The sequence below is a fragment of the Bufo gargarizans genome, chromosome 4, assembly GCF_014858855.1.
Source record: "Bufo gargarizans isolate SCDJY-AF-19 chromosome 4, ASM1485885v1, whole genome shotgun sequence".
NCBI lineage: Eukaryota > Metazoa > Chordata > Amphibia > Anura > Bufonidae > Bufo > Bufo gargarizans.
In genome coordinates, this window is record NC_058083.1 from 311679999 (window position 1) to 311703996 (window position 23998).

The window sequence follows — 23998 nt, forward strand, 5'->3', positions numbered from 1 at the left end:
AAAAGTTTTTTTTATTCCCAAAGCTTGTAAAACTAATTTGGCATCACTGTAATCAGACCAAATGGCTACTTTCACATCTGCATTTTTAATTCGGGTTTTGAGATCCGGCAGAGGATCTCAAAACCTGAATTAGGCTACTTTCACACTAGCATTTTTACTGGATCTGGCAGGGTTCAGCTAGCAAAAACGCTTCTGTTACTAATAATACAACCGTCTGCATCTGTTCAGAACGGATCCGGTTGTATTAGCTTTAACATTGCCAAGACGGATCCGTCATGAACTCCATTGAAAGTCAATGGGGGGTGGATCCGTTTTCTATAGTGTCAAAGAAAACGGATCCGTCTTGCTCCGCATCCCAGGACAGAAAGCAAACTACAACATGTTGCGATCCTAAAAAAGCAAACATACTAAAATAAAAGGTAATTTTATTAAATACATAAATATGACAAAAGACACAAAAGTACATCAAAAGATGTGGTACGAATTACTCCTGAGGAATAGTATAACACAGATGTATATATATATGTTATGTTGTTAGTATTAAATCGCAAGGTAGCACTACAAAGAGGTACTGCAACACAAAGGTAAGAGATATATTAAACCCTAAACTAAGGGAAAATGTCAAAGTATATGCAACTACCTAAATTGTATATAAATGTAAAAAACAACAAACAATAAATACAATACAATACCATTGTATTATAAGCCTCCATTTATATACATCTGTGTTCTACTATTCCTCAGGAGTGATTCGTACCACATCTTTTGATGTGCTTTTGTGTCTTTTGTCATATTTATGTATTTAATAAAATTACTGATTATTTCAGCCTGTTTAGTTTCAGTTTGCTTTTTTAGGATTACTTCATGATGCTGAGCTGGCTTCTTTAGGGTCAGACTATTTTGCCCAACGTTTATGTGGGTTTTTCTTGTGTACGTTAACCTGTGCATACAACATGCTGCGGTTTGCTCTCCGGTCTGGGAACGCAACTAAAGGGAATGGAATGCATTTTGGAGCGTTCTGTTTTGTTCAGTTTAGTTTTGTCCCCATTGACAATAAACTGGGACAAAACTGAAGCGTTTTGTTTCCCAATATTGAGCACCTATGACAGATCTCAATACCGGAAAGCTAAAACGCTAGTACCAATTCAATTCTTCACACTGTCATGTTAGGCTTTGGCTTGGGCATGCCTAATATTAACATGTGGCTTTCTGTATGAAGCATCACCTTTCTCTCCAGCCTTACAAAAGACAGACAGTGAAAAGCCTTGTATCAAGCTATGCCGGGATAATGCTGCCCGGAAACACTAGGCTGACCCCTGCTGTGCATTTCGACTTCTTCTGCGCTGTGTACGTTGCCGAAACACAGCAATGAATTACACAACTGTTCATGACTGACAAATATACACAAACTTACCCTAAATGCACTTTTCTAACAAAAGCAAAGTCTGTATGAAGCTTCTGTCCTTTCAACCCTGAAAAGCTAAGAAACAAACATTTCTAGCCGGTGACTATTTCACACTTCTTGGAATTGGAAAAAGCAACAAATACTTTGGAGCACAAGACAGCGATAACTATGACAATATCTAGATCATTACTGTTAAAAAGATCAGATATTGATGTCCAATCCTGAGGATAGGTATTCAACAGTAAAACCCTAGGATACCTGTTTAATGACACTTTAAATAGGACAATTACAAATCTAACAGCTGACACTAAGCTGTGCTAACAGAAAAGTCTGTAAAAACTTGATTTTGCATTTGCCCAAAAGTATTTTCAATGTTCAAATTATGAAAGAAAAAAGAATGGACAGTACAATATAAAGTACAGCTGATCACTGGAAAAAATGTCAAATGGCCAACTAATTTTGTTGCTTTTACTAAACAAAAAAAAACCAACTTTTAAGCTACCTTTCAAAGTTACAGCAGGCTGTACTGTAGCAAGTTTGAGCCCACTTTGCCTACTGAACAGATTTAGCTTGTGGCTGCTCCAGAGGCCATTGTCAAGGAGGACCCTTGGCTTCACCCCCTGTATGAGGATCTGGATTTCACTGCAAGGGTCACCATGCTACTACCTCTAGGAATAGTCTGTTCAGAGGCTGCTGACCCAAGATGGGTCAAGAGACACCAGTGGCACCAAGGGCACAGGAAAAAGCATGGTCAGTGAACAAGCAAATGTCAGGCAACACAATAGATCAGGACAAGTGGTACAAAGTAAATATAATGATCAGGCAGGGGTCAGGACTTGCAGCAAAGGGACAACCCAGTAATCAGAGAGGTTGAGCACGGGAGGCCAGAACATCTCACCTTCCCAGGACTAGACAAGTTAGGAACCTAATGCACCTCTCCATTGGGAAAGGCACTCTATATACCCCAGGAAATGCCGCCATTTGATGGGAAGTGATTAGCCCAGGTGAGCACTTGCCCTTTAAGAGCCATTAAGCTCAGATATGCCCTAAGGGAGGAAGCAGCAGGTTAGGACAGCCTGCAACAGAACACAGCAAGGGTAGGGGTGCGGAGGGAGTACCCCTAGGCCTAGAAAGAGGACCTAGACTAAAATATTGAGACAGTGAAATTAAAGGGAACCTGTCACCGGGATTTTGTGTATAGAGCTGAGGACATGGGTTGCTAGATGGCCGCTAGCACATCCGCAATACCCAGTCCCCATAGCTCTGTGTGCTTTTATTGTGTCAAAAAAACGATTTGATACATATGCAAATTAACCTGAGATGAGTCCTGTACGTGAGATGAGTCAGGGACAGGACTCATCTCAGGTTAATTTGCATATGTATCAAATCGGTTTTTTTGACACAATAAAAGCACACAGAGCTATGGGGACTGGGTATTGCGGATATGCCAGCGGCCATCTAGCAGCCCATGTCCTCAGCTCTATACCCAAAATCCCGGTGACAGGTTCCCTTTAAGTACAACCATCATATGCCTGCATCCATTGAGCAGTCAGAGCCATAGTCAACAATCGCTAAAGCAGCTAATGAAGTCCCTGGCTCAATGAGATCTCTGTAACATCAGACTGTATCACATAAATATTCTTATGCGATAAACCCAATCTAAATTACTAAGGAAAAAAACTATTCAGTTTGTAGAGCTTATGGGCAAGTCTCATAGTCTTAGTAACCACACAGAATGTCAAGTCAGCAGAACGCACTAAACAGTACACATGTGCCCCCAGCAAATTGAGCAAGTCTCTTGATGAGGGAAAACACCATGAATCATAAAATTATGAGACTGTGCAGTTTTTAATACTTCTCAGAAAGAAGGACAGATGCAAGGACAAATCTTCCAGGTAGTAAAATCTAAACTTTATAAGACAGCCAGTTATTAGAATCCGTCAGAGGGCACTGATGTGAGAAAAACTGTTTACTGACCTAAGTAGTAACTCCATGTCTGAAATACAGGAAAAAATCCATCCTATCCAATTTATTTTAAGAATAGATGCCCAAAGGTGCTTGACAGTTTTCCTAGACATCAGATCATTGACCAAACCCATCAAATATCCAACGCTGTATCACGTTGACAGCAATGAATAACACTTTTGGACCCGTGCCTTTGCTCTGTTAAAAAACTTGTGTAATGTAAGCATACAAAAGCTTCAGAAGCAGTAATTCACACTTGAGCCGAATGCACACAGCAGTTTTTCACGGGCGTGAGCGGTCCGTGGAACCACGGGCTGGATTCCTGCTTAGAGCAGGAGTGCACGGCGTCATTGGTTGCTATGACGCCGTGCGCTCCCTGCTGCCTCCACAGTACAGTAATACTCTGGTATAGATCATACCAGTGTATTACTGTACTGCGGCGACAGCAGGGAGCGCACAGCGTCATAGCAACCAATGACGCCGTGCACTCCTGATCTCAGCAGGAATCCAGCACGTGGTTCCACGGACCGCTCACGCCCGTGAAAAACGGCTGTGTGCATTCGGCCTTAAACATTTGTCATATGCAAAAATCAAATAATCTAATAGTCACAAATATAGAGCTAAATCTAAATAAAAGATCTGTGAATAAATACGCTCCCTATGCATAGGATAGGTCAGTGATGGCTAACCTTGGCACTCCAGCTGTGGTGAAACTACGACTCCCAGCATGCTCCATTTATTTCTAGAGAGTTCTGAGAGCAACCAAGCAAGGGGAGTTGTAGTTTTACCACAGCTGGAGTGCCAAGGTCAGCCATCACTGTGATAGGTCATCGATACCCGATTGGCCGGGACCACGGTCAAAAATAGGCATTTCTATCATAGTGCTGACCATGTGCGGTCCGCAAAATGCAGAACGCACATGACCAGTGTCCGTGGTTTGCAGACTGCAAAACACTTGTGGATGTGTAAATGAACCCTTACACTGTCCGTCGTCTCTAAGTTTTGGTGGTGCTGTAATTACAAATGCTTGTTCCATTTGCGTGAATTACACTGCATCACCACTGCAAGCGAGAGGACGCCCAGTGTAAACTTAAAGTGGAAGCAGTGCTCGTACGAGTGCCGACTTCTGAGGGGGGGGGGGGGTTGGTAGTTGGACCACCACTGATCAGATATTGATGGCCTATCCTGAAAATAGGTCATCAATATGTCCTGACTGCACAACTTCATTAAGTGTCCAGAAGGGCGTTATCAATCGTTGCATGTGCCCAAGCCCTTGCTGTCCTAACCATTCATTTCTCCTCTTTGTAACGTCCATCTCCTCTCCGTGTGACAATAATCATACTTATGAAGACTGTAGAATATTTTACAGGCGACAACCACTTTAAACAAAAGACAAAGCGTATGCACTCACAAAATAAAATGAATGCAAATCACATGGCCCATATGCAAACAACCATAGAAACCACAGCAAGAAGGAGAGAGTTTAGAAAAAGAAATGCACATCAAAGCATTAAATAAAGATAAGTCATATGACAGCGATGGCACCCGATGGCCATTATTGACTTATAAATGTTTGGTTCCAACACTGAAATACCGTGGAATGCTGGGCTATTCCTCAGTCAAATATAAAACAGATACTTGGCGGCTATGGCCATCTTTAAAGACTTGCTGTGTCCCGTATAGGTAATCTGTTTGAAGGGGGGTCTGATTCCAAGCACTCCCAGATGTTTGAGCACACCATTGAATGATACAGCCTTTTTGTAGCTCAGTGACCTTATATTGGTTGGTCACATGACTTCAAGTGAATAGCCTTGGGCTGCAATATGGCACTGTGCTTTGTATACTGTGAAGAGGCCGCAGTACTCAGCTGTGCGCCATGGACTCTTCAAATAGCCGATTAGTGTCAGTGCTGGGTGACGGGACCCCACCAATCAGATATAGATTACCTAACCTGAGAATAGGTCAAATACTTTCCTCCTAGAAAACCAGTTAACGTTATTCTGGTTTAACAATTCTTTGGTAGACTGACTTGTGTGCATAGGGTCAGTCTGCCTGCATGACCCACATTCTCTGTACAGTCAGCTCCCTGATGTTTTCATTGACATTTTCTTTTACAATTGCTGTAATAATTCCAAATTCAATGTTCCATTAAAAATGGCAAGCCATCCTAACCCAGAACGAACAAAACAGGCCAAAACCATGATACTAACTCAGAGGGGTTGAAGGTTTTATTCTGGAATGCAGTATTTTCCTTTATTATTTTTTTTTCAAACAGTTCTCATTTAAACCAAAAAGTTCTAAATTGGTCTCATTTGTCTGCAAAACATTATTCCAGTATCCTTCTGGATTGTCCAAGTGATGCTTAGCAAACTGCAGACAGGCAGCAATGTTTTTTTTTTTTTTTTTTGGGGGGGGGGGGGGTGTAAAGCAGCAGTTTTCTACTTGCAGTCTTTCTATGCACACCATTGTTCAGTGTCCTCCTGATGGTGGACTCATGAACATTAGCTAATTTGAGAAAGGCCTACAGTTGCATAGAGGTCAACTTGGGTTCCTTTGTGACCTCGCAGACTATTATGCACATTACTCTTGCGTGATCTTTATTGGTCGACCACTCCTAAGGAGAGTAATATTGGCCTTGAATTGCCTCCATTTGTACACAATCTGTATGAACGCAGACTGGTGGAGTCCAAACACTTTAGAGATGGTTTTGCAACCTTTTCAAGTCTGATGAGCATCAACAATTGCTCTTCTGAAGTCCTCAGAAATCTGCTTTGTTTGTGCTATAATAAACTTCCCCAAATATGTGTGGTGAAGATCAGCATTATCCATTTCCCCTTCTTCTGTTACAGAAGCAAAAGAATGAAAATAACGGAAGTGCCGGATTTGGTACATAACTGACAGGAGCGGAGCCTAACAGATCCCACTGACTATAATGAGATCCATTAGGTTTCCGTTCAGGAAAACATTTTTTTGGCAGAGAAAAATAGAAAGCTTTTGTCTGGACTATTTCTGACAAACAGTGTCACTGAAGCCGCACCCCGAAGTCTATTGATTGAAAACACTTGACTCTAATTTCCCCTTCTGCTAATCCTAAAGTTTCCATACTTTTGCCACTCACAGACATGTGATATTGGATCATTTTCCGCAACAAATGGCTAATTCTAATTTTTTTTTACTCATTTGAATTGGCTATCTGTATCTACCTTTAGGACTTTAGGACTAGTGAAAATCTGATCTGGTTTTAGGTCAAATTTATGAAGAACTATAGAAAATTCTGAATATTTCACAAACTTTCAAGCACCACTGTATGGGTACGCATTAACACCATGTCATAAGTATCAGTTTACTTAAGGAAATGTATTTGGAAAAGCAGGGGAAGAATAGCAACTGACGATACATAGCCAAGTACTTTACTGGAACACAGCAAACAGCATTGTGATATGTTTACATTAATTCCCATTCTTTAAAGATCTAAAGCAGCAAAACCAGTATTTAGCAGGTTTCAATGTTGATATCACATGTTTAAAAATTCAGCAGGTTTAAAGCGTTTTTCAATGCATATTGCATTCTGTGAGTGTCATGTCAAGGACTATTAGCCCTTTACTTGAAGACAATCACCCCTACACAATACATCTCTTTAGATTACAGCCCTCTGCTCTTAACACGGATTAAGCTCACAAAGCTGTTTCTTCACAGAATTATTTTACAGCCAACACCACATTAGTTTCTAAAATGTCACATTCAGCCAGAAACCTAGAAGAATAAATCTGTTTTTGAAGGATCATTCAAAAGAAGAACAATCCCTGTACAAAGCCTGTTTAATCTGAAAATGGAAAGATAATTATGGCATTATAAATAATAGGTTTTATTCCCAATAGTGTTATCATGATCAGATTAGTATGGTTTTACCTGGTACTCATTTGGCCAAAAGGTGCTAACCGCCAACTCAGCCCTAAGCCAGTCCTTTCCAGTAGCACCAGTTACATTCCAGATGGGATTCGCAAGAGGTCCTTTGTTCACCCGCACAAAAATGTTAAGCGATCCTGGGTTATCCCGTTTTTGGGTGAAGAGAAGGTAGTTAAAATCAATGCAGTGAGTGTCGTTTTCCTTCATGTTAGGAAGCTGAAGACGAGCCTTCTCTCCAGGGTCATGTTTGGAGGAGTCCACAATCATGTAGGAGCCTTAAAAGAAAGTTAAAGAAATATCTATGTCAAAAACTTTTTCTACATAAAGGAATTTTCATTCTACCTGTCTCAAGGACACATCTATCACAAAATTATGCTGAACATGCTTAAAGTGTGTCATAAGCAGCAAAGTTAAAGAACAATATGCACAGTTACTAATGATTTTATAGCTACACAGAGAGCAGAGTTCTGGTAGTATTGTCAGCATCTGATAAAGTAGCTGGCAACCCATTGGAATTGAATGACCTTTGTAAAAGTATAAACTTGGAAAATACTTGCTGAAAACTTCCTAAAAGGCACAGAGAGTAGATGGAAATATCTACAGATAATGAGGTATTGTTTAAAGGGAGGGGGAACAGGTTCCTCAAATTCCCAGAATATTTCTACAGTGCATACACCACCAATTTAGCTACAATTCCATTAACATACCTTACACTCACATACTCCCAAACATTTTAAGATGTAATTTTGACAATATCAGAAAAATTAATCATTGGCATCACTGATCGGAACTATTCTACATTTTTTAGAACTTTACTTTTAAATCACTATGACCTATATTCCATACAGCTAGACACAATCCCTACAAGCTCAATATTTTATACTGTAGTGCGGCAATCCTGCCTGAATTAATGTATTCATTAGTTTCTACACACACATGAAATGAGAGGTAGAAAAGCAATTAGCAAAGTAAATGTAAACCTTAAAGGGTTTTCTGGATTATAAAAGGAATGGTTTTAATGATTTTAAGTTATGTTTTAATTAATTAAAGAGGACGTTTTATCAGTTTTTTCAATAAGACCAATAGTTGGTGTGTGTATAAAAGATCTGTGTGTGTAATTGGGCATCTGACCAATGATTGGTCAGAAAATCTGTTGTGTAATACAGCCCTGTGTCACAAGATCAGAGTTCACCACCTGTAGGCGGCTGTCCCCCAGGTGATGCAGCGTCCACTTGTTATATGATTGACAGGGCTGGACATCCCACTGGCCCTATCAAACACCTGCCTGCAGCACAGCTCACGCTCATATTTGGCTTCGGTAGTAGCACATCACTTCCCAGAAGTGTATTGGCACTTGCACAGTAGCTGCTACTAAAGCCAAATTAGAGTTTCAGGAGCAGCACAGGCAAGGGATAGACAGGGCCAGGCAGTATGGTAAGCCCCATCAATCCTTTAGCAGGTGGATGCTGCTTCACCTGTGGAGATGACCCTCCATAGGTTTAGAAATCTGACTAATGAAATGATCGATTCATTAGAATTGATTTGATTATCTAACCCTTATATCCCTGCAATATTTTTTCTATCAGTCAATACTAAAGGAACACTGCAACCAAATTTGATACCCCGTGTTTTTCCTATAGCAGTCTGGAGAAGGGGGTGCATGTGTCTTGTACTACTCAGACTCTATACCTGGCATAACATGTCAGTTTGTCTGTAAGTAATTGCATTGCATTTTGTGGTGGCAATGACATCTGCAGGCAGCATGTTATAGAGCAGGAAGAGCTGAGCAGATTAATGTAGTTTTATGGGAAAGGATTCAGTAAAATATTTAAATTATACATTGAAATATCTTCGCCTATGCTTAGGAGTCATGTAGGGGGCCCTACTTACTGACAGCTAACTCTATATGCCAAGTCATGCAGAGTTAGCTGTTAATCACTGAGTAGGACCGCCAAAATGACTCCTAAGCATTAAAGGGGTTGTCCAGGTTCTGAGCTGAACCCGGACATATCCCCATTTTCTCCCAGAGAGGACCTCCGATGTGAGCATCGGAGCATTTCATGCTCCAATGCTCTCCCTTGCCCTGCTCTGTATCGTGCAGGGCAATGGCTCTTTGTTGATATTTTTTAAACTGCTAGGTGGAGGCTTCCACCTAGCAGTGTTCCCAGTGACATCACCAGCACTGATGGGCGGGCTCTGGCACTGCCCTAGCCGTTTTACAGGCTAGGGCAGCACTAAAGCCCACCCATGAACCCGGACAACACGTTTAAAGGAGGTTTAAATGAATGAATCAAAAGCTCTTCCGAATTGTTTCCCATAAAGTACTGTATATCAGTCTGCTCAGCTCTTCCTGCTTTATAACATGGTGCCTGCAGAATGCACTGCATTTTCACGGCGACAGGGTTCCTTTAAGGATGTGTTACACATTAATATTAAAGACCACAGTAGCACATCCATCTGTCTACAAGTTGCAAGAATCACAACAGAATTAGAAAGCTTTACAAAGCAAAATATTGAGATAATAAAATGATAAAAACCTACAGTAAAGTCTTAACCTCTAAATGTGTTGTGTTGCCTTCAAGTAACAGTGCTTCAACTTCTTTTCTGGCAGTAAAGCAATATCATCTTGAAAATCTAAACACAGAAAAGTCTCTATTTTACCCTTGCGACCCACCAATATTTTGCCCTCCAAGATCCTAGCACTTGTTTTTCGTTTTCTATACAAGTGTTTGTGGCTCTGGTGAATCAGTCAGTGCCGCTGCTGAATAACCTATGTCTTAAGGCGAAAGCTCTGTCACAGCTCTTCAATGCAATTTCAGTCATTCTCTGCTGAATAGGTGTTCTAGGACTATAATAACATTGCAAGATAGGAAGCAAGCAAACAAATGGCACTCTATTCAGTGCAAGCAAACAAATGGCACTCTATTCAGTGCAAGCATTACTAATCCATAACGGGTCTGTCTCATAACAATGTATGCTCTATCCACAGGATAGGAAATAACCTTCTGATTGGTGGGGGGAGGGGGTCTGACTGCCAAGGCCTCCACCAATCACTAGTGTCCTCTGCTCCATTCAACTACATGGGCTCCTGGTGACAATGGCACACGTGTACTTAGCTATGTATAGCAGCTCCAGAGTTTAAAAGGGAACCTGACAGCAAGTTATTCAACATTTAACTTAGCCCATTACCTTTTCTGTCTAAGCATGTTGCCTTCCAATAGTGCCCTTGTATTGATTTTGGGTTTCATGTATACAGAAAAATTTTTTTTTTATTCAGCTCTCCTGTTGTATGCTAGTGAGCGCTTTCAAGTGAAGGAGGCGAGCGCTTGCAGCCTTAGAGTCAAGCCTGCTGTGCCCAGATTCTGCCTTTTGCCCCTTGATTAAGGATTCAGAGCTGTGGTTACGTCATCCCCTCACTAGTCATTCACCTCCATGGTGCCTGCATAGTAAAGATGGGTGCACAGCTTCTGTCTTCATCACTTCACTGTGCATGCTACAGATAGTGTAGACAGTATGCGGCTGAATTGCAGGCGCAATGAAGGATAGAGACTCTGCCTGCATGAGATCTGAAGAGGTGAGGGGATGACGTAACCACAGATCTGAAACATCAATCAAGGGTCAGGATGTGGGCACACCAAGCTTGACTTGGAGGCTGTAAGAGCCAGCTTTCCTGACTTGAAAGTACTCATTAGAATACAGCGGGAGTCCTAAATAAAGATACTCTCTGTATACATGAAACCCAAAATCAAGACCACACCATTAGGGACAACATGCCTAAATAGATAAGCTAGATGTGCTTAGTTACATTTCAAATATCTTGCTGTCAAGGTTACCTTTAATGGAAGGGTGGACATGCAAGCGTGTCTGGCATTGCATTCAAACAGGGAACAAGTGCTACCATTCTAGTAATCCTTGGAGGCCCCTGTAGTCAGATCCCAACCATTCAGATGCCTATTCGTGTCCTGTGGGTAGACCAGAAATGGATTTCATGGGACAACCTAGTTAACTGAAGCTATACTTTACCTTTTCATTGCTATAACCGTGCCTGAAATCAAATAGGTATAAGCAGACTATGAAACCATATCATCTTTAGCCAATCTAAGGCATATGGAGCCAGCTGTAGCATCCAGCCAGGAGGACCACTACCTCAATGCTCAATGCAGGGAGCACTCATAGTGAAGTCCGGCTCTGGGCACTTGTTGGCATTAAAATCTGCAGAATAGAAGTTCATACTCGCACTCTTGGAGAGTCATGTTTGGACTAATCTCCCCAGCCCCCTACTGAGTGCTGTCATCTTTTTTTTAGCTCGGTCAAAAGTGCTGACCGAATCCCCTTAAGAAGAGTAAATATATAAAATTTTCCCTAAGGACCTATATAACAATGCAGTTTTCAACCAGTTTATGGATGTGCAGTGGATCTGCTGCAGCTTCCCAAGAAGTGCAGATACCTACTGAGCGTTTGCAGAGATAGAGCATGGCACGAGAAGAAAGGGCCAGATGAGATGTCTTGGCATGCCCATTGGTGCTCCAAGCAGATATATTAATAACAATTAACGATGCTCTTTAACAAATCAGGGGAGACCATAGGTGTTCTAAATCTTAAAAAAGGTCCATCTTGCAAAGCTTTTCTATTTTGCAGTGGCCTGTTATTATCCTCAGGATAAGTCATCAATATCAGACTGATGGGGGGCCTGACTCCTGGCAACCCTGTTGATTAGCTGTTTGACAGGGTAGCTGCGTGCATACAAGGTGCTGCTTATGCTCCAAAATTACCTGCATGCCCTCTACTTTTTAGAGGCGGCCCAGTGTAATTACAACTGCTCCGCCGAATTCAAGTGTATGGGATGAGCGGTTGTAATTACACTGTATCTCCAGTATGAAAGAGACTGAGCACTGTTAAATTCCATGAGCGCAGCTATCCCTTAGTGCCCCCACTGATCTGATATTGATGAGCTATCCTGAGGATAGGTCATCAACGTTAAGCCATTGCACACCCCTTTAAGGTCAATTTAAAAATCTAAGAGCTGTCTTTGATGTTCACACACTATAAACATCAGAAGAACTACTACAAAACGGCCAAAGACAGTGCACAGATAAAAACATTAAATGGGCATACCTAAGACATTTATAACGTATCCACAGGATATGCCATAAATGTCTGCTGCATCTATGTGGAGATTAATGTCCCCCAAACTTCTTGGTGAGGTGGCTGTGGGCCTCTGCATTAGGATGACCAGACATCCAGCTTTAGGCTGTGCATGTTCCAGTGTGCTAGCCAATACAAATTGATACTGTTCCAAGGAGGGGACAATTTGACATGGAATATTGTTCTCATTTAAGCCAGGCTATTCCTCGTAGGGCTCAAGCACATGTCAAAACTCTGCCCAGGAGCATTTATACCCATTAAAACATGCCTCAACTGAAGCCTATGGGTGCTATGTTACAGTTCTGTACAGCTCATTGTTTGTACAGAGCTGCAATATGGGCATGTGCATGAGGTTTTACTATAGTTTAAAACAGTTTCAAACAGATGTGAACATTCTTTTCCTGGCACTTGTGTCATATCTCATCCTCCTAAAGGGGTTGTCTCACTTTCAACACTGGTGACATTGCTAGAATATGACACCAATGTCAGATAGGAGCAGATCCCACCTCTAGGACCAACATCCATCTTGAGACTGAAGCGATCAAAGAGAATGAGATATCCCCACACAATCGGCTACCCTACATTCATTTATATAGGATCTGGCTCTGCTATTTCCAAGTGAATGGTGCGATGGTTGCACTTGCCAAATGCGCTATACATTCATTTCTATGGGGAATTGTTTAGCTATTTTCGGCATTCCCATAAAAAATTAATGGAGGGCAGCCACGCATGCGCGTTGCACTCTGCCGAACTTTGGCCGCACTGTTATAGAGCTAAGTGTAGATTCCAGAGATGGGACCTGCACCTGACACTGGTGGCATACCCTAGCAATATGTTGTATAAATTTAGACAGCACTCCAAAAAAAGGTTATGATGTTCAGTGAGTTTTAATTCATTTTAGCCGGGCACAGTGGTACACAATTTCAGCTGTATATCAATTATGTCATTGTACAATCATGTTTAAAAAAAATCATGTTTAAAAAAAATCATGTTTAAAAAAAATCATGTTTAAAAAAAATCATGTTTAAAAAAAATCATGTTTAAAAAAATAAATAAAAAATTCAACACATGAATCATGTCCCTTTATGTATTTTTGTATTACTTAGATCTGAAAATTGTTTTGTATGAAATTCTAGTGCACCTACTATATTTTTTCCATTTGTTTTCAGCCTGATGAAGGGCTTATCATGTTAGCCCGAAATGTTGTTTCTTGTGTACCACTAAGCCCGGCTGAAATGAAATAAAACTCACTGACCACCATAACCTTTTTTGGAGTGCCGTCTAAATTTATATATGACGTGTACAGTTCTTGTGGTGGAGCAAAGAACAAAACCCGGATGTGCACCCAATTTTGCCAGGTCACGAAAAAGTGCTGTGGTCAAACAAATTTGAAATTATAGAAGATACCCTAGCAATATGCCACCAATGTTCGAGGCGAGACAAGCCTTTAAATATTGCTTTCTTTATTGTTAATACAAAAATAGATAAAATCCTCCAGATATAGTTGTCAGATGGACAGCTCCAGGAACTTTATTTTTTTTTAAGCAGATTGGCAAATAAACTATCACCTCAATAGCAAACAAAACAGTCACCATTGACTTTCTGGCTCTGATAGGTCATGGACCATAACACATTCCTCATCTGTTAACAAATGCATTTGTATGGTTTCATTTTATAAAAAGAATTTTACGATTCCAGCAATGCAATTTGTTATGTCATCTATGATTGTATTATCCGCTTGCCTTTGACAGCCTGCAGAGAGTTCTGAAATGGACCCAAGATATTTTATGATATCAATAACACGCTTCCGTCTTCTGGATAGGATGGCCTTAAGCAAGAATGGCTGCAGGCATATTCCAATATGCGCTCTCCATACATCTGCTCACTAAACTGAGTATTTGTGTGTCAAGTAGCCGAGATGCTGGAGAAAGCTTTTATACCTGTCTCACAGGGCGGCTGTTACATTTTCATGTAAGCGTGCAAACATATCCCAGAACACGCTAAAACAGAACAATACATCAACTGACAAAACAATGAAATATGAACGATAAGCTGAAACTAGCCACTTGTACAATAAAGAACTCTCTGAACTACACTATGTGGCTCAATGTATTAACCCCATCACATGGGATAAGGACTCTCAGGTCCCATACATATTTATTAAGGAGAAGCTGTCATGATTAACATGGTGTTTGAGCTGAATGCAGTATAAGGGGCGGGAAGGAAGAGAACTTTGCTTTTGAGAGGTTTCTTCCCTGTGCTGGCACCTGTTCAGGTATAGTGTTAAAATACTAACGTATAATGGAAGGATGTTCGTTTTCCAAGCGGCAATTAATGTGTTTCCACCCTCTTATTGAGTCACATTACATTCATAAAGCAAACCTCAATTAACCTAGGTGCTATAAATGGCACACACTATTTATACACTCATTTCTATGAACAATTTCTATGAACACACCTTAGCACAAATCTAATCTTTATAACCATTTTCTGGGATTTACATATTGATGACCTATCCCATACCCGGCACCCTGCCAATCAGCTGTATAAAGAGGTCATGGCGCTTCATGAGCAACTAGTAGGGATGAGCGAACTTGTGTTTCAAGTTTGGTGGACGAGGTTCGGGTTCTAAGAGTTCCGTTATGGATTCTGCTACCACTGAGCATAACTTATGCTCCATGGTAGCGGAATTCGTAACGGAATTCTTAAAGAAACCAAACCTTGTACGCAGAACTTGAACCACAAAGTTCGCTCAACCCTAGTGACTAGGCCTCTTCATAGGCCATGTGATGTCACATGGCCAAGGTGCAGCTTAGTCTCATTCAAGTCAGTCAATGTGGCTGAGCTGTGATACTGAGCACAGCCACTATACAATGTACGTGTTTGGTAAGCAGCAAGGAGGCACTGCGGTCAACATAAACAACTGATCGGCTGGAGTTCCATACGAGACTGGCGGGGCTCCAACTTCCGGATGACCCATCTTGAAGATAAGTCATCAATATGTAAACCCCAGACAACCCCTTTAAACCATGCACTCCAGTTACAGCATTTGAGCAAGTGACAGGAGGAAGCACAGAGGGGAAGGGAGAAGGAGGAATAAATAAACACCCCTAAAAACAAAGGAGATTTGGTTGGAATAATGGGAAGTATTACAAAACATGAGTAACAACCAGACCTTGCATAAGCTTTATAGTAGATTTCAGTGGCTCATCTGACACAAACCCATGAAACAGGTGCACACTCCAACAGCAAACCCAATGCTGATAAAGATAATAATGAAGAGAATGTATATAATAAGGAGAGCACTCAAATATCTGGTAGTTGCAATGAAGTTATGCCTTATACAGATATTAAAAGTAATTTTATTCAAAATAGTTAGCAAAAAAATTATAAAAAATTACAAATAAATCAATGAAAGATCTTCTAAATAATCCAGTAAAAATGACACTAATAAAACATGTTAATCCCACTTATACAATAGATATAGATAAAAAAAATATAGTAAGTTACAACATATGGTTACACAGTATTAAACAAACAAATGGTCCATGTGATGATCCCTACTCTCAGGTCATGTCTCGGGGAGAATTATACTAGTGAGCTCATCAATTTACCACATTAATTCACACCCACCTATTCTAGATGACGGAATTATGCTAACTTAGTGTCGATTCACGCGTCTGCAATTCTGTTCCGCATTTTGCGAAACATAATTGTGGACCCATTCATTTCTATGGGGCCGCACGATGTGCTGACCAGATCCAGAATTGCGGATCTACACTTCCAGATGCGCAATTCCGTTCCCGAAAAAAATAGAACATGTCCTATTCTTGTCCGCAATTGCAGACAAGATTAGGCATTTTCTATTAAGTTGAACGTGGATCCGCAAAACACACATGGATGTGTGAATGGACCCTTACTCTCCTAGATTCTAACACGCCAATATTTTCTATCGCAATTGCTGCCACCACCTATACTAAAGGTAATAGGGGCCTATACTCACATTCTCACAAGCCAAAATTACCACCGTAACACGAGTTATCTATATGGGACCTAAAATCCTCTGAAACACTACCGGTAACTTTATTCCCTCCAAAAGAGCAAGTTCTATAAGACAACAAGGAAGGGATTTCTCAATTAGTGCAATACAAAAAATAAAATAAAGTGTCAGATAAAAAAAAAAAAAAAAATTATATATATACACAGGTCCTTCTAAAAAAATTAGCATATTGTGATAAAGTTCATTATTTTCTGTAATGTACTGATAAACATTAGACTTTCATATATTTTAGATTCATTACACACAACTGAAGTAGTTCAAGCCTTTTATTGTTTTAATATTGATGATTTTGGCATACAGCTCATGAAAACCCAAAATTCCTATCTAAAAAAATTAGCATATTTCATCTGACCAATAAAAGAAAAGTGTTTTTAATACAAAAAAAGTCAACCTTCAAATAATTATGTTCAGTTATGCACTCAATACTTGGTCGGGAATCCTTTTGCAGAAATGACTGCTTCAATGCGGCGTGGCATAGAGGCAATCAGCCTGTGGCACTGCTGAGGTGTTATGGAGGCCCAGGATGCTTCGATAGCGGCCTTAAGCTCATCCAGAGTGTTGGGTCTTGCGTCTCTCAACTTTCTCTTCCCAAAATCCCACAGATTCTCTATGGGGTTCAGGTCAGGAGAGTTGGCAGGCCAATTGAGCACAGTAATACCATGGTCAGTAAACCATTTACCAGTGGTTTTGGCACTGTGAGCAGGTGCCAGGTCGTGCTGAAAAAAGTAAATCTTCATCTCCATAAAGCTTTTTATTAGATGGAAGCATGAAGTTCTCCAAAATCTCCTGATAGCTAGCTGCATTGACCCTGCCCTTGATAAAACACAGTGGACCAACACCAGCAGCTGACATGGCACCCCAGACCATCACTGACTGTGGGTACTTGACACTGGACTTCAGGCATTTTGTCATTTCCCTCTCCCCAGTCTTCCTCCAGACTCTGGCACCTTGATTTCCGAATGACATGCAACAGTCCAGTGCTGCTTCTCTGTAGCCCAGGTCAGGCGCTTCTGCCGCTGTTTCTGGTTCAAAAGTGGCTTGACCTGGGGAATGCGGCACCTGTAGCCCATTTCCTGCACACGCCTGTACACGGTGGCTCTGGATGTTTCTACTCCAGACTCAGTCCACTGCTTCCGCAGGTCCCCCAAGGTCTGGAATCGGTCCTTCTCCACAATCTTCCTCAGGGTCCGGTCACCTCTTCTCGTTGTGCAGCGTTTTCTGCCACACTTTTTCCTTCCCACAGACTTCCCACTGAGGTGCCTTGATACAGCACTCTGGGAACAGCCTATTCGTTCAGAAATTTCTTTCTGTGTCTTACCCTCTTGCTTGAGGGTGTCAATGATGGCCTTCTGGACAGCAGTCAGGTCGGCAGTCTTACCCATGATTGCGGTTTTGAGTAATGAACCAGGCTGGGAGTTTTTAAAAGCCTCAGGAATCTTTTGCAGGTGTTTAGAGTTAATTAGTTGATTCAGATGATTATGTTAATAGCTCGTTTAGAGAAGCTTTTCATGATATGCTAATTTTTTTAGATAGGAATTTGGGGTTTTCATGAGCTGTATGCAAAAATCATCAATATTAAAACAATAAAAGGCTTGAACTACTTCAGTTGTGTGTAATGAATCTAAAATATATAATGTTTATCAGTACATTACAGAAAATAATGAGCTTTATCACAGTATGCAAATTTTTTGAGAAGGACCTGTATATATATATATATATATATATATATATATATATATATATATATATATACACATATACACACACACACACACACACACACACACAATAACAATTCAGTAAACAGATAAAATAAAAAGGGATAAAATACAGAATATTGGCTTACTGAGATGCAGCAGTTATATCCCGGCCGTGGGGACAGCTGAGAATACAGGCAGTCACTCCAAACAATGTGGATCCCCAAATGGCTGACCGATGTCGCAATATGAATCACGGCACTTTCTCGCCGTATGACAGGGACTGCGGGTACAGGTAAAATCCCATAATCTGAGTCGCCTTGTCCCGATCATACAGACACCAAATATGATTGGGCTATGATTTCCAGAAGGCCAGATCCTGAATACCGAGAAATGCCTCATGTCCAGTTCAGGGTGTCTAGACTCTCCCTGAAGCCCATGCCAGGCTGAACACAATTACTAGGGTTCTGAGGATGTGGGTGTTATGAGGTCGGAGTTATGGCTTCCGATATTATTTCATCCACCTACTGAATGGCTTAGACCACCTGCTGAGTTAGCAGCCACCATGTGTGGGGTTGCCCTACATTTTTAGTGTTCCCTTCCAGGTCTTCATTAGTATGCCCATATGGCTTGTAAGTAGCAGGCCAGTGCTAAATGGAGTTTCCTCTGAGAATGTGGAGTGTCTCAACTTTTTGCAGACTGCTTGGCATCTAGAGGCACAATCTGCATAAGTTCTTAATCGATCAAAAGACACTGACATACAATCAGCTATTCATAATGCAAGTTTAGGAAAATCTAAGATCTGTCCATCTACCTCAGATTTTGTTACAGTCCTCATGGAGAAGAGTATAATCGTGTCAGAATCCTATATCCATGACATACAGTTGCAAGGAAATTATGTGAACCCTTTGGAATGATATGGATTTTTGCACAAATTGATCATAAAATGTGATCTGATCTTCATCTAAGTCACAACAATAGACAATCACAGTCTGCTTAGGCTACTTTCACACTAGCGTTCGGCTGTCCGCTTGTGAGTTCCGTTTGAAGGGGCTCACAAGCGGACCCGAACGCTTCCGTCCAGCCCTAATGCATTCTGAGTGGACGCGGATCCGCTCAGAATGTATCAGTCTGGCGGCGTTCAGCCTCTGCTCCGTTCAGCAGGCGGACACCTGAACGCTGCTTGCAGCGTTCGGGTGTCCGCCTGGCCGTGCGGATCCGTCCAGACTTACAATGTAAGTCAATGGGGACGGATCCGTTTGAAGATGACACACTGTGGCTCAATCCAATCTTCAAACGGATCCGTCCACCATTGACTTTCAATGTAAAAGTCTGGACGGATCCGCTCAGGCTACTTTCACACTTAGAAAATTTTATACAATATAATGCAGACGGATCCGTTCTGAACGGAGCCACCGTCTGCATTATATGAGCGGATCCGTTCAGAACGGATCCGCTCTGAACGCTAGTGTTAAAGTAGCCTTAAACTAATAACACACAAAGAATTAAATGTTACCATGTTTTTATTGAACACACCATGTAAACATTTACAGCGCAGGTGGAAAAAGTATGTGAACCCTTGGATTTAATAACTGGTTGAACCTCCTTTGGCAGAAATAACTTCAACCAAACGTTTCCTGTAGTTGCAGATCAGACGTGCACAACGGTCAGGAGTAATTCTTGACCATTCCTCTTTACAGAACTGTTTCAGTTCAGCAATATTCTTGGGATGTCTGGTGTGGATCGCTTTCTTGAGGTCATGCCACAGCATCTCAATCGGGTTGAGGTTAGAACTCTGACTGTGCCACTCCAGAAGGCGTATTTTCTTCTGTTTAAGCCATTCTGTTGTTTATTTACTTCTATGCTTTGGGTCGTTGTCCTGTTGCAACCCCCATCTTCTGTTGAGCTTCAGCTGGTGGATAGATGGCCTTAAGTTTTCCTGCAAAATGTCTTTAAAAATTCATTTTTCCTTCGATGATAGCAATCCGTCCAGGCCCTGACGCAGCAAAGCAGCCCCAAACCATGATGCCTCCACCACCATACTTCACAGTTGGGATGAGGTTTTGATGTTGGTGTGCTGTGCCTCTTTTTCTCCACACATAGTGTGTGTTTCTTCCAAACAACTTAAATTTGGTTTCATCTGTCCACAGAATATGTTGCCAATACTGCTGTGGAACATCCAGGTGCTCTTGTGCAAACTGTAAACGTGCAGCAATGGTTTTTTTGGACAGCAGTGGCTTCCTCTGTGTTATCCTCCCATGAAATCCATTCTTGTTTAGTGTTTTACGTATCGTAGATTCGCTAACAGGGATGTAAGCATATGCCAGAGACTTTTGTAAGTCTTTAGCTGACACTCTAGGATTCTTCTTCACCTCATTGAGCAGTCTGTGCTGTGCTCTTGCAGTCATCTTTAAAGGACGGCCACTCCTAGGGAGAATAGCAGCAGTGCTGAACTTTCTCCATTTATAAACAATTTGTCTTATCTTGGACTGATAAACAGCAAGGCTTTTGGAGATACTTTTATAAAACTTTCCAGCTTTATGCAAGTCAACAATTTTTAATTGTAGGTCTTCTGAGAGCTCTTTTGTGTGAGGTATCATTCACATCAGGCAATGTTTCTTGTGAAAAGCAAACCCAGAACTGGTGTGTGTTTTATATAGGGAAGGGCAGCTGTAACCAACACCTCCAATCTAATCACATTGATTGGACTCCAGTTGGCTGACGCCTCACTCAAATTAGCTTCTGGAGATGTCATTAGTCTACGGGTTCACATACTTTTTCCACCTGCACTGTGAATGTTTACATGGTGTGTTCAATAAAAACATGGTAACATTAAATTCTTTGTGTGTTATTAGTTTAAGCAGACTGTGATTGTCTATTGTTGTAACTTAGATGAAGATCAGATCACATTTTATGACCAATTTGTGCAGACATCCATATCATTCCAAAGGGTTCACATACTTTTTCTTGCCACTGTATATAGTATTACATTAATAGATGGTCCACAAGATGGACTAATTTGTTTATTTCTTTAATACTGTGTAACCATATGTTGTAACTTATATTTTTTTATCTTTGATTGTATAAGTGGGATTAACATGTTTTATTAGTGGCATTTTACTGGAATAGTTAGAATATCTTTCATTGATTTATTTATATTTTTTTTACTAATTATTTAGAATAAAATAACTTAATATCTATCTGTAAAGGTATAACTTAATTACAACTACCAGATATTGGAGTGCTCTCCATATTAAATACATTCTCTTGTGTAAGCTTTGTTTGACAGCATGTATGTATTGGGGAGATGCCCCTCACGACAGTCCGTATTAAAGTGGCCACACACATTAGATGTAGGCCGACGCTTGAGCAACCTTTAAACAAATTATGGCTAGGTGAACGACACAATCATACACATTTAGTCTATAGTTGCCGTTAAGGAGGCCATACACAGTGGATAGCTGCCGGCTGTACAACTGTTAGGCTGACCTGACTCCTTCATACATAGTGAGTATGTGGAGGGAGGAGAGAGCTGATGTCAGATAATTCTTCTTACTTCCCTTTATTTTCCTAGAAGATGAGAGATCAGGCAAAACAATTCATAATCTGTCAGGAGCTGCCTATACACTTTAGATTTTGATGGGTTCTGCCAACAATGCGCTAATGTGTATGGAAGTCTTTACGGTTTCTCAAACTGGACACGCATAAGCAATGACAAAAAGGGGGGGGGGAGGATTGTTGTTTTATAGCTCTAATCTACAAACAATCTGTTCTTTCAGCGAGAGATCATTTAGGTTGAACTCAGCCTTATCCAACTATGAAACAAAACTTTAAAAACACAGACAAATTCTTCTCAGACTAACGCTAAAAGAATAACGCTAGTGTGAAAGTACACTTAACAGTAAAATATTCCATAACAACTACTAGTAGTACACATTTACATCAATTTCTTCTCAGACAATGATTGTCTATAATGTAAAATAATCATTAGTAGTTAAATTCCACTGATAGATCGTTTTGTTTGAAATCACCATTTGTGATCAACTTTAGACCAATATGTACAGGCAGGCTGTAGAAACTGTTAGGGAGAGGTGACATTCCAGTTTCATTTTCGCTTCTACTGATCCAAAATGAATCCTGTTGTACATTTGGCGCGTCCACGTGACTTCCGGTGCAGCTACATCATTTCCGGGTATAGACTTTTGTCCAGGTATAGAAAAGTGGCAGAAAACCGGCATTACTTAGATTATGATACTAATGATAATAAAATGGACTCAAAACTCAAATTATGGGGACAGGGGCGGAGCTACGGCGCAGCACGGCAGTGCACGGCGAAAGGCCGCCGGACTAAAAAGTACTGCATGTCCGACTTTTTAGTCCGGCGGCCTCTCGCTGTGCTGCAACAGAGCTCCGCCCCTGTCCCCATTATAGTAAATGGGGACAGAGCAGCGGTCCGGCGGCACGGCGAAATAGCGGCAGGACGGATCCGACAGGGTGAACAGCCCGTCGGATCGTCCTGCCGCTAGTGTTAAAGTAGCATAACCATCATGATAAAGAAAGCCTATTTTCTTGGCTACTGTTCTCATCATAACTTTTTCAAAAGAGTAACCGATGTTGGGTGAATAGCATAAGATGATTACAATAAATAGAGATTTCTTAAAGGGGTTTTCTGGGATTACTACAGTTCTTAACGGATATGTTAATGAAGTTGCTTACCTCCTGTATATCCCCATCCCCAAATTAGGACTCTCCGAACCAGTATTCAAATTTAAGAAATCATTTATTTCCATCCTGTATATAGCACTTGTTCCTGTATCCAACCAAACCCATGATGCACTTCTGCTTTCTCTGCCACAGCTCCAGGACCGCCCCTAACAATGCCCAGCTAGTTTAGAGCTCCTCCCACCAGTTACATAGACACTCCCCTATCACTGCCCCCAACACCCAGCTAGTTTATAGCTCCTCCCACCAGCTAGTTACATCGACACTACACTATCTATGAACCTAACATCGCTGGAAATAAGAGCTGCATGAACAGGGTTATGTGACCACAACCAGAATGAAGACAAGAGCATTAAAGGGAACCTGTCACCGGGATTTTGGGTATAGAGCTGAGGACATGGGTTGCTAGATGGCCACTAGCACATCCGCAATACCCAGTCCCCATAGCTCTGTGTGCTTTTATTGTGCAAAAAAAACGATTTGATACATATGCAAATTAACCTGAGATGAGTTACAGCTTGAAAATATGACTCTTCTCTGGTCACACAAGTAAGATATGACTCTTTTATGTTAATTTGCTAATGTATCAAATCGTTGTTTTTTTTTACACAATAAAAGCAGAGAGAGCTGTAGGGACTGGGTATTGCGGATGTGCTAGCGGCCACCTAGCAACCCATGTCCTCAGCTCTATACCAAAAATCCCGGTGACAGGTTCCCTTTAAAAGGTAAAATAAATACTTTACAAAATTACAGCTCTCTTCAGAAATGATTTTACAGGAAGTTGATGCAAATCAGAAAAGGAGAGTATGGGCGGGTCCATCATCTTCTAGGCATCAACTTCCGCCTGGATGCCTCCATCACATTGCTCCTATTTACCAATAGTAGTAATCCAAGTGAGAATTAGCGCCAGGGTCACTTTTTTTTACGCTGATATCTTCAAAGCTCCTCTGTGTTCGAATGTTTTAGTCTTTACTTCACTTTCTTTCACCTTGTGAGTCCACATGCATGTCATGTTGGATATCATAAATGATCTAATACCCTTGAGAAGATTCCAGGTCTCGTGTGCTAGGATGTCTTTGCAAATTAGCTCCGATCCAG

General features: G+C 41.1%; 1 protein-coding gene across 4 annotated transcripts in view; it reads right to left on the reverse strand.

The window, feature by feature from the left end:
• Nucleotides 1-23998, reverse strand: part of PTPRK (protein tyrosine phosphatase receptor type K) — a 348184-nt gene that overhangs the window by 239027 nt on the left and 85159 nt on the right. For all 4 annotated transcript variants that reach the window (XM_044291903.1, XM_044291905.1, XM_044291906.1 and 1 more), the window contains exon 3: nucleotides 7280-7551. In XM_044291903.1, the coding sequence (XP_044147838.1) occupies nucleotides 7280-7551 (272 nt within the window). The remainder of the gene's footprint in view (nucleotides 1-7279; nucleotides 7552-23998) is intronic.